The sequence below is a fragment of the Cloeon dipterum genome, chromosome X (genome assembly GCF_949628265.1).
Source record: "Cloeon dipterum chromosome X, ieCloDipt1.1, whole genome shotgun sequence".
Taxonomy (NCBI): Eukaryota; Metazoa; Arthropoda; class Insecta; order Ephemeroptera; family Baetidae; genus Cloeon; species Cloeon dipterum.
The window spans coordinates 17,974,601-17,993,339 of record NC_088790.1 but is presented as its reverse complement, the minus strand read 5'-3'; the positions used below and the strand labels follow the sequence as shown (position 1 = coordinate 17,993,339).

Sequence of the window (18,739 nt, the reverse complement as noted above, 5' to 3'; positions counted from 1 at the left end):
TTCTTTCATAAAAATGCATTTTCTACTTTTCTCAAATTAATCGCTGTATATTCCCATCAAAGCTCACGATGCAAAATATAATAACAACTAGCAAACCAGGATAATCGGAATTTTGCAGTAAATTTTCGTTAATTTATAACAAATCAATTCAGCGAAAGAACTGGGCCACACACAATATATTTTTTTTATTATACATATATCTGCGACCTAAATTCAAAAATCATGTACCTTGTTAACCAAGTAAAATCATAAAATTCCCGTCCTAACAACTGATCAAACTGTCGATGATAAAATCGGAGCACTTTAAAAATACCTTCGGTCTCAGACCATTTTTCTCCAGTAGCGCGGTGCGGCGACGGACCGAAAGCAAAACAGAGGCGCGAGTTCAACAAACCCAGTGAACTCATTCGAAATCCCGCTTCCCAGCACAGCTCACGTCGAGCTTGCACGTCGGCCCGCTAGACCGTTGTTTCTGACCTATCCAACATGCAGCGGCGACGCAGACGAGCGTTGGCTGCACTCGCCAGAAGTGCATTCATTCCCCGCCCGGCTGACCTGCTTTGAACTCTTGCTCGCAATTAAAAGCAAATTAGTACCGTAGAGGAAAATGGGATCGAGAGCTCATTACGACTCCTCGTCGGCGCCGGTGGCACCCGCCGGCGCCGCCTTTGTTTGGATCTGCATCGGTTGAATCGGTTCATCCACCCCACCCACCCACCCACCTACTCCCTAGCGTATGCAACCGTCGCTGTGAAGCACATTATGTACTACGCTATGCAGCCAGACACTTTTCGATCGATTAACTCCGCAGTTGAGAAACTGCATTCAGCAGAACGGCGGGCGTGGAACGGCAAGGCTGCACTAATGCGCTGTTTGTAGAGATAGGTCACTTATGTTGTGCAAAATAATTTTGAAACTGACGTTTTGCGCGCACTGCTTGGCTATTTTTGGGAGAGGTGTGCTAGTTTCAGCCTCTGACAGGTTTCGTTACATCACTGGCATTAGGGGCTTCTGGTTGGAAATCAACCACACTCGAAGGCTACTAGGCGTTGTTGCTGTCTCGTGTTTTCGGCAAATCGAAATTTTGGGGGAATATCCCTTTAATATAATTCTTTGTTGTAAAAATTTTCAGCTTATGTCCGACACTCGACTTAAATTTTGCGTTTTGTGTTACAGGGCTTCTTCAGGCGTAGCATCCAGCAGAAAATCCAGTACAGGCCGTGCACTAAAAACCAGCAATGCTCGATCCTGCGGATAAACAGGAACCGTTGCCAGTACTGCCGGCTCAAGAAGTGCATCGCGGTCGGCATGAGCCGTGACGGTGAGTTTGTCCTTCTCTTTGCTGCTTTGTTCAGTGCTTCACATTGGCAAAGGACGAGTTAATCTCGCTCGCACACGTCACTCGCGCCAATATTACGCAACCGAGGTTTTCAATCGGGTGGTGCGGTGCTGCAGAGGAGGAAGCAGCGAGTTATAGATTTTAGCGGCCATTTGTCGGAGCGAAGATGGCTGGGTCGACGCCGACTGAAATAGCTCGCACTCGGCTTGAAGGTCAAGGGCAAATTCTGGTGCGCTATGACGTTAGAGCGAGATTAGCGGACGAGCGAGGGCTACCAACCCAAAGGGGCAGGAAGTGGCTAGAATGACGTGTTTTCGAATCACCCGATAAAAGTGACCGGAGGCAAAATAATCTATTTCGGGCGCGGTTGCCTCAAAACCACAAACGCGGCAAACTTGACGGGGAAAATGCTAATTTTTTTATTTCGGTCGGCGTGCGTATACGTTAAAAGTGAAAATGGCAATAAAATGGCTGTGGTGCGGAATGGGATCAGAGGCGCGCGCGATTTCATTTTCATCTCGTATCAAATTGCGATTTCTCGTGCACACGAACTAGAGAAATTGTATGCGAACGGCGGAGAAAGAAAGTGATTTTCGCCTCCGCCCGCTGCCTCTCGCTGGCTGGCTGGCGGTAGGTTGGTAGCTCACGGCTCAGGCGCGCTATTTTCCACATTCGAGTGTGCTCTCTCCGACGGTGCGGACGCGGAGAACGGCATTTAACCTCGCGCCGCGCAGCTATTTCAATCGGTCGGTGGTGATAATGCCGCACTAGACTCGCCTGTGATCAGTGAATTCGTAGTTACCAGCCTGGCCATACCTTAATTTGGATATCGCAGTTCCTCATTTCGTTTTCCTCTCCGACTTTACCCGCAATGGACACGGAAAACAAGTTACCTATTCTGAAGGGCATTTTGTCCGGAAGATATTCCTACCACAATGCTCGTGAGTACAATATAGAAACTTTTTTCCAAACTTGCAAACTCATTTAGTAATTAATATCAAGGATTGGTAATTCATTACAGGGATTAAGCCCGATTTTTAATTTTTGCAAAAAGAGTCAACCTCAAGTGAAATCTATTCACTTTAAACTATTTAGAAATTAAAAATTATTTAAAAAAAATTGGTGGATCTTGCGGATTTGCAATGCTTTGTCAGGCCGTGAGGAGTCTTTGAACTTTCAGCGAAAGTTATAAGGAAAAAGTGTTTCAGTGGAGCAGCGTGTACTGAGCGAGGTGGCTAGGGTCGGCTCTTTGAATACTTTCACCGCTTTTAACCTCGTTGTGCGCGTGTGTTTACTTTCTCCCGACTTTTGCTGTTCCTATTCGGGTTGATCGAAATTCGCATCAAAATGCATATATGCAGCAAGGCTGTGCATGCGATAACTCGTCTCATCTCTCGATCTTGTATGTTTCAGCCGTGAGATTTGGGCGCGTGCCCAAGCGCGAGAAGGCCCGCATCTTGGCCGCCATGCAGCAGAGTTCGAGTTCGAGGTCGCACGAAAGGGCCGTGGCCGCAGAGCTCGAGGACGAAGGACGTCTCATGACCACCGTCATCCGTGCTCACATCGAAACGTGCGACTTCACGCAGGACAAAATCCGGCCCTTCCTGCAGAACGCTCGTGAAAATCCTAGCTTCTGCGCACCCACGACCTTGGTAAGTGTCTATTTCGGCGTTGTTTGATTCGTCCCTCGACCGGGGCAACCTTGGCTCGCGGCTTATTTTGGCGACTCTTTTTTCCCCTTCGGTTTCCTGGTCGATTTCTCGGCCGGTGCTGCCGCTCCGTTCGATCTCTGACCTTTGACGTTTTGCGCGGTGCCCTCTGTTTTCACCTTGCTCGCCACTCCTGGGAGCGGAATTTCCACCCCTCGGCGAATGCACCCGCGCGCGCGGATGCAATTAGTATTACGCCGCGTCCTCTACGAGAGAGCTCGTCTGGCTGGCGTAGTTGCTGAATAATAAAGCTCACTCCTACAAGATCGTGACCCTTTCTCCTTGGCGCGGATCTTTATCTAGCGCAACACAATAAAAGTACCACACACTCGACTGCACCGTGTTCTATTTGTTCTAATTGGCTTTTGAACGCTCCGCGACCTTTGTGCGAGCTGCTACTATGTGTGTAAATAAATTTGCAAGTGCTCACGGTCGCGAGGACGGTTGCTACAGCGGCGAGCGAATTTTTGCAAACAATTCCGGTTGGCGGGCGGCCCAATTAGTCTACTCTCGGCCGTTACTCGTCCGTCTGGCGGACAACCCTGCCGCGACCTCTGCTCTTCCTCATTTTTCACAGCCAAGGCCACGCGCATTGTGTGATGTCAGCGAGAACCTTGAGTCGCCTTCTTCGCCGCCGCTGCCGCCGTCGACTCCATTATCATCAGTATATCATTAAAAAGTGATGCGCGACGGCGAAAAGTGCGTTAGACGGTCCTATTTCGCGGCCATCCCCTCGTGAACCCCCGACGTGAAGGCCCCGGGACCTTGCTGCTCGGGCGTTGTGCGTCATCGGCCGGAGGGCGGGGCCTGCGGGTTGGAGCCGGGGTGCGAGCTCTGCTTGCTTTGCTTTTATCGACTCAGTGCGCGGCGCGCGAGTCAAGGCCGCCGCGGCGCCAAGGTCACAAGCCGATGGCGAAAAACACGTGACTCACATTGCACCGCGCGTGGATTCGCCAGAGTCGAGCCGTGTCGGGCGGGACACTCAGCACGTAGCCTCCTCCTCGCCCCTATCGATCTCACCACTTTTGGGCTTCGCGCGCTTGTTGCGTCTGCCGCCCGCCTGCCCACCCGCCCGCCCGCCCGCCCGCCCGCCCGCCGCACACCGGCCGACGGGAACCTGTGGGGCGAATCGAAAAGAATAAAGTCTATCCACCGTCCAGGGCCGCCGCGTTCGCACCCTCGATCGATGCAGGATTTGTCCTTGCGACGAGCGAGCGCTGCCTACGGAAACTGTTGCCATAACAAATATACAATAATGAAAAATTAACCTTGAGCCAAGGTCGCCGCCTCTCTTTCTCTCTTTCTCTCTCTCTCTCTTATCACGTTTGCCTCTTTTGTTTGCATTAAAATGTGCAGACTGGGGTGATAAGCGGCACGTGAAACGCGTCACCACACGCTGGATGAGACTTGTGCATCATGCGTCTCGTGTTTGTTACAGGCATGCCCTCTCAACCCCAATGCCGTCCCCCTGAACGGTGCGCAGGAGGCCCTACAAGACTTCTCGGCCCGCTTCTCGCCGGCTATCCGTGGCGTGGTCCAGTTTGCAAAACGCCTGCCCGGATTCTCGCTGCTTGCACAGGCAGACCAAGTGACTTTGCTCAAGGCTGGAGTCTTTGAGGTGCTGCTCCTGCGCCTGGCAGCCATGTTTGACGCTCAGGTGAGGCTCGAAAAAGTTAAAAAATCATTTAGATTTAACCTGGAATTTCAAAGTCAGAAAATATAAATGTAGAAAGCGGAAATTTAACCGTGTGCTTCTCTCTTTCTGTCCCCAGACCGGACGGTTAGTTTGCCTGAACGGCCAGGTGTTGTCGCGCGACTCGGCGCGTCTATCTGCGTCGAACGCGCGCTTCCTCGTCGACTCAATGTTTGACTTTGCCGAGCGGCTGAATGGACTGGGACTGAGCGACGCCGAGGTCGGGCTCTTCTGCTCGGTGGTGGTGATCGCACCCGACAGGCCCGGCCTGCGCAACGTCGAGTTCGTGGAGAAGATGCACAGGCGGCTGAAGACCGCCCTGCAGCGACTGGTCACTGAGACGCACGGCGATAACGCACCTGCCGTGCTCGAGCAGCTGTTCGCCAAGGTACCCGACCTGCGCACCCTCAACACACTGCACTCTGAGAAGCTGCTCGCCTTCAAGATGACCGAGCAGCAGCAGGAGAACAGCAGCAGCAACTGGGCTAGTCAGGAGACCTCGAGCAGCAGTAGCAGCGTCGAGTCCGAGGAGATGAGTCCGTACTCCGAGTACCAGCAGTCCTCCTCCTCTTCCTCGTGTCCGTACAAAATGGAAGGATCTCCCCCGTCGACTGATGAGTCTTGCGAGAATAAGGTAATTATCCACAAACTACCAATCGCTTGTTTTTTTCTTAAGGAATAAAAAATAATAGCTATAAATTCATTACTTCTACGAGTGCAGTTGGCTAACCGGTCCTCTTAATTTTTGCTCGGTAGATTTGCAGTCTGAAGCGACGTGGCTCAACAGCCAGCATGTACGAGCCAAACACCAAGTACGCGCGCAAGATCCCTGAGTCGCCACCGTCCGATTCTGGAATCGAGTCTGGCACTGAAAAGCTGGACAAGTTCTCCGAGACCTCAGTGTGCAGCTCGCCGCGCTCATGCGTGGACGTGACCGAGGAGCCGCCAACGACGGCCTTCCCCGAGGACATGCCGGTGCTGAAGAGGGTGCTGCAGGCGCCGCCCCTCTACGACACCAACTCGCTCATGGAGGCGGCCTACAAGCCGCACAAAAAGTTCCGCAGACCCATTCCAGGCGAGGAGGCGGCGGCTGCTGCGGCGGCCGGTGCCACGTCGTCGGGCTGCCCATCGCAGCAGCCGACGGCCGCGTCCAGTCCATCGAGCTACAAGGCGGCCAGCCTAAGTGCTACGCACAGCATGCTGGCCCGATCTCTGGCCGAGTCGCCAAAGCTCACCGCCGAGCAAATGAAGCAGGCAGAGGTGATCCAGAACTACATCCTGCACGAACAGGCGCCGGCGACGGCCGCGGCATCCACGTGGCCGTCCCAGGCCGGCGGCCAGACGTCTGTCATCATGAGCAGCAAGGCGGTGGCCCCGACTGAGTCGCAACCGCTCAACCTCTCCATCAAGATGTAAGCGCGTTTACACGAACTCTGTGGCAGAGTTGAAAGTTGCTTTCGGACTTATTAAAACAACTTCTTCTGATATCACACTTTTTGTTTGAATTTTTTTCCTCGATAATATTTTATTTTTGTCTCTACGATGATTATTTTTTATGTGCCAGATGACGAAGAGTGCAATTTTCACTTCCTAAGACCAAATACTGACTTTTTAAATTAATTACGTATGAGTTAAGAACCTGCGAGCGCGTGCCCGCACGCCGCCGCACTGCTGTTGTAATAATTGTAATGTGTTATAATTATGTTGATTGATTGCGCGATGATTTGACTAGTGTACATGTACAAATTCAGCAAAGAGTTATTTTTCGTCAAAGCCTATCAGCACCTGTCTCGTCTCATTATTATTATTATTACTACTGTGTCGTGTAATATTATTATTGCTCTTATATCATACTTTGTACATCAACGCTGAAATTCGATCCAACACTCAGTATAATATAAATATATCAGTTTCTGACGCGAGAGAAAATCCAAGTAAAATTAATTAAACGGACTCTAAATTTGATACAATTAGTGCAATGCTGTAAATATGGTACGTAATAATTATCATAATGTAATATCCGTGGCATGCGATATGTCTGATGATGTATTTTCCCCAACGCGAGTTTGAAAAACTCGGCTGCAAACTTTTTTTTATTATAAATTAATGTAATCGTAAAACACACACGACTAAAAACCAAATCGTCAATTTTTGGTTTTAAAACTTAATAATTGATACATGATGATGAAGAAGATTGTAACACATACACACTCTAACTCACACATACACACATTTAAACATACACATTTTGTGCTGTAGATTCGAATCACACACTTAAACACCCATAGGCAAAACTTTTGGCAGTACGAAACAAACAATTCCATGTACATACAAAACCCGGAAGATTTTTCTCTCTCCCTCTCTCTATCTCTCTCAAAATGCAGTGTCCCGAACGTTTTATAGACGAGTCAATGATTAATTTATTAGCAAAAGATTTTCTGATCATTCTGACTGCGCCCGCAGTGCGATTTCGGGTGATGCATGACGACATTTTTTATAAACTTCTTCACAAAAATGAAAAGTCTGTGTAGCGTTTAGTAGTTAAAGCAGTAATTAACTAATTCATAACTAAAACTAGGTAATTAATGTGTAACATCAAAAAACATCTCGGCGAGAATATAATGCAGAATTAAATTCGTAAGACGCGTTATTTTGAAATTTGGCGATCCGCGAAAACTGGTTATTTAGTTGATTAATTAATTGTTTGTGATAATCGTTGATTATTATTTAATATTTTTCCGCGATTGGTTAGCAGCCGTTGTTGATGATTATTTTCGTTCGTTTCCTCAAACAATTTCGTACACCACACCCGCATAAAAATCGAAATTATTCTCTCGTTACTTTCGATTGCATTCACAACAGCGAGATACGAATTTTTATATACAACTTCCTCTATGCTGTATAACTCTTAAAAGTAATTAATTCATTAATTAATTAAGCTAGGCGACTACTCTCAATGTGAACCAACCAACCAAACACTCACACATACACACACCTGGACAGGCGGTCTCACTCCGCGAACGTGCCGGCGCTACTTTGTGAAAAACGCGAAACTCATCCAAACCGGGCCAGTTTTCCGAAATCGAATCACACTTGTAAAGTACAAAAAATTACATTTCCCTCACTCACTTCTCCCCCGAAGGCAATGGCACGTTCGCGGAACCTTGCTTCACACTTCTTGTGTCAGGACCAATTTTCATGTGCAGTATTTTCCCGGGAAATTAGAATTTCTGTATACGTTGGTTCTGTTTCCTAATTCGCAACTTGCTTTTTAATCGATGACTTGACGCGCGCGCCACATCCTCTTCAAGTTGATTTCTTTTGTCCTTTCTAATTTGTGTTGTTGGTACATTTTAAGAGAACTTGAAAAGGAAAAATATAATGATGATGACGAGAATTTTATGCGAAACACACAGAGTATATTTTTGTTAGTCTGCAATTCTAATTGACGGAAAATGCTTTGGATTATTTTCTTATCCCACCTACTTGGAAAATCATCTCGTAAAAGTGAAAAATTTTTGATGAGAGTGACTGCTGCTTTTTTGTGTACGAACCAGGCAATGAATGAAAAACTTGTGCTCGATTGTAAGCTACAATAAATGGTTTTTAGGGGAATAATTGTGAGTGAAAATTGCTGCAGAAGTATGAACTGTTTCATTGTTTTCTTTTTATAATAAATAGAAAATGTGAAAAAATAATAATGTAATAATTTTAAGTTGGTATAATGACTGTTTATTGTGGTCAATAAAATATGGTAATTTTAAATTAAATGCCGTTCTTTTAATCCTGAAAAATCCCACGAAATAAAGGTCGTAGCAAAAAGAAAACTAGACAGGTTAAATTGGATATTCATCTGTTTTTATTATCGGTGATGAATAGAGTAGCTCTGATTCGCAAAATATGAACTTTTGAAACTCTGTTCCGACTGAGTAGAGAATCAGTGTGTGCTTACATAATAACAACAGTATCTTGCTATCAGACAACAGTTGAATAATCACTAAATATCTTGAACAGTTTGAGAGCAGTTTTGATTGGCACCCTCAAAAGTAACTGGCAATTCAATAATAAGAATGTGCTTGCTTCGGCACCGTAATTAACATGTGCAGTTCAGATAACATGAATTTCCAGCAAAATGAGAAGCTGATAAAATCATAACCTTAAGACCAAAATATTCCATTCGGGTACACGCTTCTCGGTATTGAAGGAATTCCCCCGCTCTAGCATCAGTCTTTAAACAAGGAGAGAGAACTTGGCAAGCTCCTTCGGCTTAATTTGAGCCGCAGCGCCACTTGAAAAACGAACGAATGGAAATTTTAACAAAGGCTCTAAAAAATTACAAAAATTTGGGAAATAAAATATTAAAAAGCGTTTACTGGCAGGCAGTGGCTGACTTTAGATTGCCGAAATAAAACGATCCAGTTGGCCGCCAAACAAGCAGTTCCGTGGGGCAGACGACAAACTGGACGGCGTTTAAAAAAGTTAGCAAAACTTAGGAAAAATCTTGTGCCAAGTTGTTCACAAGTGCAGTCGACTTTTGAGGCAAGTCTTGTATTCGGTTGAATAGACAAACCATAGGGACTCGAGCATTTTGACGGTGGAACAAGAACAGCGCGGTCGAGCCCCTCGTCTGTTCAAGCGGCGACAGCGTGCCTTACATTTTGATCACATAGTTACACAATACATCGCATATTTCTGCAGATTATAATTGTTTTAATTAACATAACTACTTTATATAGTAAGGGTATAATATAACGCGCGGGGGTGGGAGGAGGTCGCATCTCAAAATAGAGCTCGCGTTGATCGTTCACATCTGATGTGCATTCAGAACGCCAATTTTTATAAAACTGCAACTTTCCTTTCGGAATTGGTGCACCATGGGGGTGGGGGGATTCGTTGCATGCGGAATCAGACAGCAGTAGTTTGTTGGCGTCCTCAGCAAGCTCTATTTCATGTGATTCATGACCACTCTCAACGCGTACAGCAGCTCCGCTTGCATCCGTGCTTCCTGCACCATAAGATTGATGTGCACCTGCGAAACGATTTAACGCAAAATTAGCATGATTGAATTCAATTTTAAACAAGTCAGTGTGCAAAAACTTGTCGCTTTTAGCAAGATTAGGGAGAAAAATCAATACTTTGGTTTGTCCCGAAATCTCATCAAATTGAACAGGATCCATTAAATATGAAGAGTCTCAGAGAGAAGACCTAAATTTATTGCACGAGAGTGAAAATCGCTGCCTTGTGGCAATAGCAGTGATTAGTGTTGATTGATGAGAAAACTAGCGTTAGCTTCACTCACAGGATTGATTGTAAAGGCATTTAATATGCACTTCGTATGTAATATGCATTATTTAAATATAAGTATAGCAAAATATTTTTTGGTCATCCGAAAAGTTACACCGCTTACGCATGCAACTCACTATTAGCTTTCCACGAACATTGAAAAAACATGAATATCCAGAGACAGAAAAGTCAAGACATTGCTTTGTGACAAAGCGATCAAAGAGGCAACTATTGATCAATTTTAATGTGGAGAATTAACTTTGCGTTCTTTCTCACATCATATACTGTCTAGAGTATGATGAAAATGAGATTTCATTCGATGACACTTAGTGAGGACACTAACTCAGCGTAATGCGCCTTGAACATAGCTATAAAACTATTAATAACATGCTTCAAACGGTATAAACGCCAAATCAATAAAAAAAGGGAATGCAATTTAATATTCCATTTTATGAAATCTTTTTCTGTCTTGTGCAAAATCATGGAAAAATTTGACTGCTAGAACGATGACTTTTGGTTAGCAGTCTTCTGTAAAAACCATTATCAGCAGTATTAATTTGCGTATCTGAACTCCACCCCGTGAAATACTGAATTTATTTATCCAACTGAATTTCGTATGAAGCTAAATCACTGACAGTCCCAACAGTAAAAAGTTCACTTATAAGAAAATTTTTAAAAATTTAAAATGTTTATCAAGCAGTTAATATTTTTAATGATTCAACATAAATAAAAAATCTTTTAACTTGAAATTGTAGCGAACCATTTAAACCATTGTCTTAGTGTTGTGGATTCGTATGATTCGAGAAAAAAATTCAACACTGCCAAAACTTATTATGGCTGCTATGAGCTGACTAACCAACACTTTCTATCACTCGCTTTGTAGTTTTCTCTAAAACCTTGATTAAATTGATCCCATTTTCAGAAGTCTTTTGAAAGGAATTTTGAAAGCTTTTGGGAAGGATTTTTCTAACGATTAATTAGATTAGCCTTGACTTACTAATCCAGCAAAAAGAGATAATGCCTTGAGTAGTAGGGATTAACATGATTAATGAAACTTTGAACAATCAGGGTTTTTGAAATAATTTACAATTATTGTCCAATTTCAAGCATTTGTAGCAAAGAAATAACAGGTTTGTTTTAAGAATAGTTTAAGAAATCTGTTTTCCTACGAAATAACCTAGCGAAACAGAATCAAAGGCTTACCTTTTCACTGTGTTCGAACTCTGCAAGGACCTGGGCAAAGTCTCTGGTCGCAACTCTCTCGGGGTAGCAGCAGGTCGATTTGATGTACGCCTTGAGGGACCGCTCCAGCAGCTGGTTCACTTCGCCGTAGTCGTAATCATCGTGTCTGAGCAGAATTAAAGTTAGAACGCGAGTTCTCGAATTTTTACAACAATAAGAGCGAACCTTATGCCGAACACACAATGAATGTAATTCCAAATAGCCCTGCGGAAGCGGGATGTGTCGACATCCTTGTTTCCACCCATCGTGTAGTAGGTCATGTTGTAGGCCTTTTTAAACTTGGCATCTAGCAAGTTGCCAACATCGTTGTACAGGCGGTTGACTAGAGAATAGCCATGATCCTCCCACGAATAATCCTGTAGAGATAAGAGATTAGATAGTTAAAGGGGTATGATTTTTTTATTGCAGAAATTTGTTTCAATGTCAAAACCACTTGTAATGATGTAAGATTTTCAATTAATAACTTTCCCTAGAAATCAAGCCATGCAACCCTTACATTTTTATCAACATCAAAGCAAACTTTGACTCTAATTAATAATATTTACACAGACTATTTGCTTGGTGAGTGGTGAGCATACATTGCATTCCTTGTTTAGTCAAGGCGCATGTTTTCAGAATGAAAATAATAAGTGCAAAGTCCTAACCAGTAAATGACCGCCACAACAAAAGAAAAAACGTTTTTGTTCATATATCACACTAATTCAAAAAAGGTATTCTTCCATTCTTATTTCCACATCTACATGTTTAGGAGTGCCTGACTAGAATTTATTAAATAATAAACTATTAGCTATCCCAAATTAGCTCCGAGTAGATCCATTCTTCTTATTACGGGTTTATTTTAGTTCCTCAAGCTATTATGTATTTCTCGTGGTTTGACCTGATTTTGAAAACCCAGGTATGCAATGCACCCTACTTTTTATAGGACTATGAACATATAAAATAAGCCCTGAAATAAGGCTGAATTAACAAAAAGGTATTTTCACGCTTTAAAATTACCGATTGCAACAACTCTTGTAAACGTTTACCAATAAGAGCCATATTTAGATAAGGTAAATTAAAATATTTTAATCATTAAATGAGAGACTAACCTGCACCCGAAAGGTAGGAAAATCACCTGTCTCCCCCCTTCTCTGAAAGTCTTGGTAAGTGAATTCTGTGTCTTCAATGAAGTGACCGAGGCCGCTTGTTTGTTTTAAAACACGCGAATTTTCAATATCGATTGTTTGATCTCGATGATCAACGCGAAGAAAGCGCTGTGTTTGCTCCTCCACTGAGAATTCCTCCTCCCGTTGCGAAAGCGTCCTCATCCGCTCCATCAGCTGATCGACGCGCACTTCAGGTTCAACATTACCTGAAAAATACGAATTTTTAGCCAATGACGTACAAGTAGTTGATGGTATTCATATTTCATGTCAAGCGAAAGTGCTATTTGAAGTTAAAGTAGACTGATATTTTTAATTTAACTCAAAATCCGTAAATAAAAATCCTCTCTAATTTCATCAGCTTTGTAATATTCAAATTTAAACGCGTAACTAAATTTCAGACGAACCTAAAATTAGGTTTTTCTTACTGTTGTTAACTGGTGCGTCTGGGTCATCTTGGTCATTGATTCCACACCCAAAAACGAAGCTGGCGAGAGAGTGGAAGTGAGCGAGAATCACAATCGCGTGGACTAACTCTGCCAGTGACCAGTTGCTTTCCTTGGTGAGGCGTATGATGTGACTTTTACAAAGCAACCAGGGCCTGTGGGTCAAGTAAGAATGCGGTCAGAAATTTTAAACATGCAGTATTTCACACCACCTTGCTGGTGAAAATAAGTTAAATTAAAAAATTCCTTGCCAAGAAATAATTAGGATATCATTTTTTTAATTTCTACTTTGCATAGTAAAGAGCAAAACTTAGTGTTTTGAAGATTTTCTTATTTTAACTGGCTTAAAAAAACCATCGTTAAAAATTTTCTTAACTGCCCCTATTTTATTCAGATTTTAATTTTTTGGAAAAACCCTGAACAGAAAATTTTTAAATAACAAGATAAGTTCAAAGTTCTCTGCATTTAATGCCTGCTTATTGCAACCCTGAAGAGAGGCAAAATTTTGTGACCTGTGTGCCAAGATTTTGTTGATTTCGTTGAGGCTCCTGAGCTTGTCTGGCACACAGTCCAGGCCTTGGAGCCAAGCTGGGTCGCCGCCATGCTCGAGGAACATCTCCTTTTGGATGTCCACAAGGTAGTCGCACTGGTGGCGCGCCGCCGCCATGATGGCGATATAGTGGCGGTAGTCCCAGGGCAGGGCGCCATCGCCGCGCAAGATGAAGTTGTGCGTGCTGAGGAAGAGCTTCAGGTAATCTGGGTGGTCACCCATCGTGTTCTTGATGCGCTCCAGCTTGGAATCCCACGGGTTATATCCTTCTGTAAGCATGAAGTGGCCGCACTGAGATAAGGCACGACTGACAACTGACAGCTTTGTGAGGTCTGAAGTAAACATTTCTCAAGAGTGTTTGGCCAAGTTTGAATACTTCAGCAGATTTATTCAGATATTCAGAGCGTCAACAATGGATCGTGCGAGCCTATTGGTTCAGGTGGGTTGTGGGCAGAGACTAAAGAGTCAAACTGAGTCCGTAGATCGTAGAGAAAGCAACGCAACCTGTAGATAGAAAAAAAAGGTTCTAAACTATAAAGCGAAGGAAATAAGCAGGGGACAATAATTGTCTCTAGGAAACTGTTTGTATTCTACGTTTTGAAATGGAACTAGACTTCATTTTATTGTGGTTTGATGAAGCCTGTCATGATTTGAACAAATTTCAAGAGAAATATTGCGATCCGACAATTTCAGCGATTTATGGAGGCTTGAAAAAATTAACAATATGTAGAAATTGGTTGAAAATACTGCTTTTGTCTAATTTGAGTAAGATTGGAACATATTTTATGAAACGAATGATAGGAAGTTAATCCTGTCTAAATTACAATTTTGCCATGATGGTTTGTTCAATGTTCCAGGCTGCGTAACTCTTTTAAAATTCAAATTTAGAGCAAAGAAATAAACATTTTCTTAAACTGAATAGATTTCAAATTTTTCATGCTAGTCAAAAACATAATGCAATTTGATCTTTAAAAAATAATAATAATGATATTAAAATATAGTTTTTCTTGTTATGATATTTTTGATAAATCCATTTGCGGAAAATTCTTCTTATTATTCTTCTTATATCGTAATCTTAGCTAGCATAATTGACCAAGTTTATGCAAATTCAATAACCTAACCGACTAAATCGTAGCATCAATATTGTTTCCTTGTTGTTGTTTTTGTTGGGAGGTGATAAATTTGGGCATTTGGGAAATGAAAAATGACTTGAAATATACACTAGAAATGAAAAATTAAAGACACGCCCTTAGTACCCTGTTCTGTCCTCTACTAAAGCAAACACTTGTAGAAGTTGAGCCCTTGATTTTGAGTTTAATCGGGCTCTCCAACAATCAAATCAGAGAGCATTATAATTGCGCTTATCTTTCAGTTGCCTTGGAAACGACGCATTGACTCAAAATGAGCAATTGTGTTTCATTGCATGCAAACATTATTTCTCCAAGTGACTAATCCACTAGTGATTGCGGTGAAACTCCCAGTCAGAAAACCAATGTGGTGTCTGGTATTGAGAGGAAGAGTCAACTGATCCAGTCCCGGTCAGCTTGTTTGCCATTACTCAAGGTCAAATTTAAGTCGCGAATCAAATAAAAATCAAGGTGAAAAGATGTGACCAAAGATGTGCATTTTTTTCCCACCCAAACGATCCTAGCACTAGCAGCGACCATGCTTGCGTGGAATATATTTATTGAGATCCTTCATCGAAATATTTATTAGATCACTACCCTTGGGAGGCACTTCCGCTGATTGTGTCACCAGAATTTTGCAATAAACGAACTTCTACGAAATTTGAAAGAGGAAAATACAATTAAAATTATAGGCCTATCCCAGACGGAAGTGGTCTTCCCTAGCTATTCCAGTAATCGTGCAAAATTGCAGCTGGCGTTCGGTAGTGGTTGTAAATCAGTCACATTAAGGGCGTTTCCATTATTGCGGAGAATCACGCGAGAGAAGGCAAAGCCACTTCCGAGTCAGTGATGCAAATTCATCCTGTGTGTTTGCTCATCAAACACTGACTCACTCCAAAGTGCTGCAGGTGCTAATTGTGAGAATTAGATGTGTATTACACACAGCAACACTCGGATTATCATTTTCCGACGAAGCCACTGCATTTAGATTTAAATTATCCGTATCGGACTTTGAAATTTAGATAAGCACTCTCGGATCTAGTTTTATTTATAAATCGAAGTGTGAACAGACGAACATACTATTAGCTCCCATTAAATTTTATAGCATATTTAATGCTGTTATTACTAACCTCCGATTGATAAAATTTCTTCAATTGAATTATTATGAATAAAATATTTCTTCATTTTAACGACTGAAAGAAAATGCCCTTTGGGAAAACTTTTGCTGGTGATTTTAACCGAGGAAGCGGACGTGGAAATGAAATTATCAGTAACGCAATGCTATATCCTCCAACCACTGCCCTTCTCAAATGACACATGTAATAAAAATGACAAATATAGAGGTCTCAGCCGCGAGACTGAAGTCGGTGGCTGGTGCGGCTAAAAATATTTTAAACGTGAAGTTTTATAGGGTTCAACGGCCCAAAGAGCCAAAAGAAATTGATCTCCAGCACTTTTTAATTTTAGACCCTTTTCACCGGCGAATGGCACGGCTGGCGCAGCTCAGCCAGATTCACGGCAGCTGACGGCTGGCGCGGCTGGCTGAGACCTCTTAATTAAATATAATAATTTGATACAGCAATAGGCCACTTTCCTGATTATGAGAAACAACCGCGAACCGCGACCACCATCTAAATCAAGCCAAATGCGAACCTTAAACTTCTAACAGACGACAGCTCATTAAAAATCCCTCATTGTCAGTATTGTACAAACCAATTTGTCATTCATGGATAGTGCTAGGAGCAGTAAACAACAAATTGTTCCAAGAAGATTTCCATAGAACGTATTTTTTGGTGCTTTGGTTTTACTACATCTCTGCCCAAGCAGAACAAACTGGGTAATAAAATAGAGGATGTGCTCACGAGCGGAGAGAAATTTGGTGGCGAGATTGCATCATATTTGTGAAAAGGTTTCCACTTTAAGTTTCAGAATTTAAATTAAGCGTTGTCTACATTCACGGCAAAATAAGATATCGATTTCATTTCCAAAAGAAAACATTTCCTTAGTTTAGTTAAAAAGCTATTTTTTTCTCGCCAACACACTAAAACCATATTTACAAGAGTGAAATAAAATCTCTTTCTGTGCCAAGGATTTCTCCCGTTTTCCGAACGTTTAGAAACTAATGAACTTAGAATGAATTCCTCAACACTGTTAACTACCAAGCTCACTTCCTAAATTGAAATTCACTCGTGAATTTTAGCCAAAACCTGTGAATTGACACCAAACACGGCGTCCTTTAGAGCGTGCTAAAAACCCGATGCGACCTTCAGGGCGGAGTACCTGAGAGGCCATGATTTTATGAGATTCTCAATGGAGTTCCGTGTGAAATGAAACCTATACGTTTTCTACTTTGACGGTCTAAAAACCTAGGCAAACAACAAATCGCCTCTAAGCGTGTTTGTGCAGCCTGAAAAAAAAGCTGGAATGCCGTCTGGCCGCGCGCAGGGCCTTTGTTTCACTTAAGACTGGTAGAGACAGCAATAACATTGACACGCAAATTAAGTTAGTTTCATTATTTTACATAATTCTAGGTTACAAACTTCACTGATACGTCGGGTGAAGCAGGCTCCTTAATATGTCAATCATTTTTGGGTGTAATTGCGGTGCTTGAAATTCGAACAACACGAATTCAAGTGAAACAAGAGGTGTCGTGAGTCAGAAGTCCGCAGGTTGCTAATTAACCACTGGCAACAAGGAAGGCGGCAACAACAATGATTGTTGCAATACATAATTGTGCTCGGGCGAGGAAAGAATGCCCGTATGTGAGCTTCTAATTGCCCCCCACCCCGGCAAACAATACGCACGATACATACTCTGTTACATACATGCACAACCTAGACAGACCTTGAGCACGAACATATGATGCAACCGAAACAGACACCAAGGCTCTCGTTTTTCACGGTCCTTTTAGGAAACGAGTAATAAATAATTCCCAAAATCAACAGGGCGCGCTTATTAAATATTTCTGTTTACATACTCTCAATGAAAATGTTTGCTCAAGGAATTAACGACTGGCCGACGGCCCTAATTTCCACTTAACGAGAGAATGATGAAATAAGACAGCGGGCATGCACGTTCACATACGAACCTCAGTGAAAAAACTGTGCTGGCATCCGAACTGTGACACGGGGGGTGCGAGTTTTAGGGCCTACTGCGGCCTCGACATTCTTCCGCACTCTTGCCGAACGAACAAAATTAATGCACTCCTTTCGAAAAGCACGGTCGGCGATCGAACTCTGGCACTCGTGTTTCGCTACCAGGTCGAATTTTAACAGCGTCGGCAATTTCGTCCACCGATTTTGTCCGTCTCTTCTTCAATTTCGCTCTCCGCTGCCTCTTCAGTCTGTGCCTGTTTCCAACCGAGCCGAGTTACCGAGCGAACAGTGTCAGTGTTAAGCTCCTCCTTCACTTCTCTAAATTTATGGGCAAGCCAAAGAGGTCGCGCCAAAGAGCTATCGCAGCTGGTGGCAGCAACAAAAAACCGGTTAGAAATTTGTGAAATCGGTTTTTATTAGGGTTGTGACTTTGTGAAAAAAACAATATCAATTATCGATATTTGATATGATATTTGAAATATCAATATCACTGATATATCAGCGAAAAAATATCAGAATTTGATATATCAACGATGATATTTCCAGATGATCAAAAAATGGCTGCCGGATGAACCGAAACCGGTTATGGCTATTTTTAAGGCTTAAAAACCGATTTTTTAAGCATTTTACACCGGTTTTTTCATAAATATCGGTTAGATAAGAAAACATTTGAAAAATGGCGGTTTTCCACAGGCATATGTGATGAGTATTCAAATAATTTAAATGTTGCGCGCCTTTAAAACAGATGTTTGAGAAGGGGGTGTGTCGGATCCCACCATATGGCGCCAAAATTTGCATCTGGCTGCTTTCCCTTCCCCCCTACCCGCCACATGGGTGTCTAATTAATTAATTAATAGCTATCATTAGGTAATAAATAAAATATTATAATTTAATTGTGCCATTTTAAAATTAATTTTTAAGTTTGATGTTTACAATATCAGCTGATAATGTGAGAGCGTCAATTTATCTTCAAATTAAAATATTGGGGTGTTTTTCTCCACATCATATGTGCTTTTCAACCTTCATCTGGTAATAAATAATTGAGTTTAATAGATACACATAAGAGAAATCAGAATGAAATTACTTTAAATCGTAGCAGCTGTTTTGTATTAA

The 18,739-nt window shown here is 42.6% G+C and overlaps 2 protein-coding genes across 10 annotated transcripts in view; one reads left to right on the top strand and one right to left on the bottom strand.

Annotated features, from left to right (window-relative positions):
* Window positions 1-8,511, top strand: part of LOC135946185 (ecdysone-inducible protein E75-like) — a 37,821-nt gene extending 29,310 nt beyond the window's left edge. For 5 of the 7 annotated variants that reach the window (XM_065494269.1, XM_065494270.1, XM_065494274.1 and 2 more), the window contains 5 exons: window positions 1,177-1,321; window positions 2,753-2,991; window positions 4,487-4,705; window positions 4,821-5,375; window positions 5,498-8,511. In XM_065494269.1, the coding sequence (XP_065350341.1) occupies window positions 1,177-1,321; window positions 2,753-2,991; window positions 4,487-4,705; window positions 4,821-5,375; window positions 5,498-6,157 (1,818 nt within the window). In that variant the 3' untranslated portion in view covers window positions 6,158-8,511. Of the gene's footprint in view, window positions 1-861; window positions 886-1,176; window positions 1,322-1,984; window positions 2,281-2,752; window positions 2,992-4,486; window positions 4,706-4,820; window positions 5,376-5,497 lie in introns of those variants that run through there. The other 2 variants (XM_065494276.1, XM_065494275.1) reach the window with 2 other exon arrangements.
* A 66-nt stretch (window positions 8,512-8,577) lies between these two features.
* On the bottom strand, window positions 8,578-17,954 carry Sesn (Sestrin). 3 transcript variants are annotated; one of them, XM_065494277.1, is made up of 7 exons: window positions 17,620-17,954; window positions 13,367-13,908; window positions 12,816-13,009; window positions 12,355-12,617; window positions 11,432-11,622; window positions 11,228-11,372; window positions 8,578-9,770 (listed from the first exon to the last, which is right to left on the bottom strand). In XM_065494277.1, exons 2-7 carry the CDS (start codon window positions 13,747-13,749, stop codon window positions 9,684-9,686), a joined length of 1,263 nt encoding a protein of 420 aa, XP_065350349.1. In that variant the 5' UTR covers window positions 13,750-13,908; window positions 17,620-17,954; the 3' UTR covers window positions 8,578-9,683. The 3 variants fall into 3 exon arrangements, with proteins under 3 accessions (XP_065350349.1, XP_065350350.1, XP_065350351.1); XM_065494278.1 differs by having other exon boundaries at window positions 12,837-13,009; window positions 17,620-17,953; XM_065494279.1 differs by having other exon boundaries at window positions 13,367-13,673; window positions 17,620-17,953.
* Window positions 17,955-18,739: the final 785 nt, after the last annotated feature.

Coding starts and splice junctions, on each gene's coding strand:
- Sesn (XM_065494277.1), bottom strand. CDS start 13,749: ATGTTTACTTCAGACCTCACAAAGCTGTCAGTTGTCAGTCGTGCCTTA. Junction 12,618..12,815: donor TAAGAAAAACCTAATTTTAG/GTTCGTCTGAAA, acceptor CGTATTTTTCAG/GTAATGTTGAACCTGAAGTG. Junction 11,623..12,354: donor TTCCTACCTTTCGGGTGCAG/GTTAGTCTCTCA, acceptor TTATCTCTACAG/GATTATTCGTGGGAGGATCA.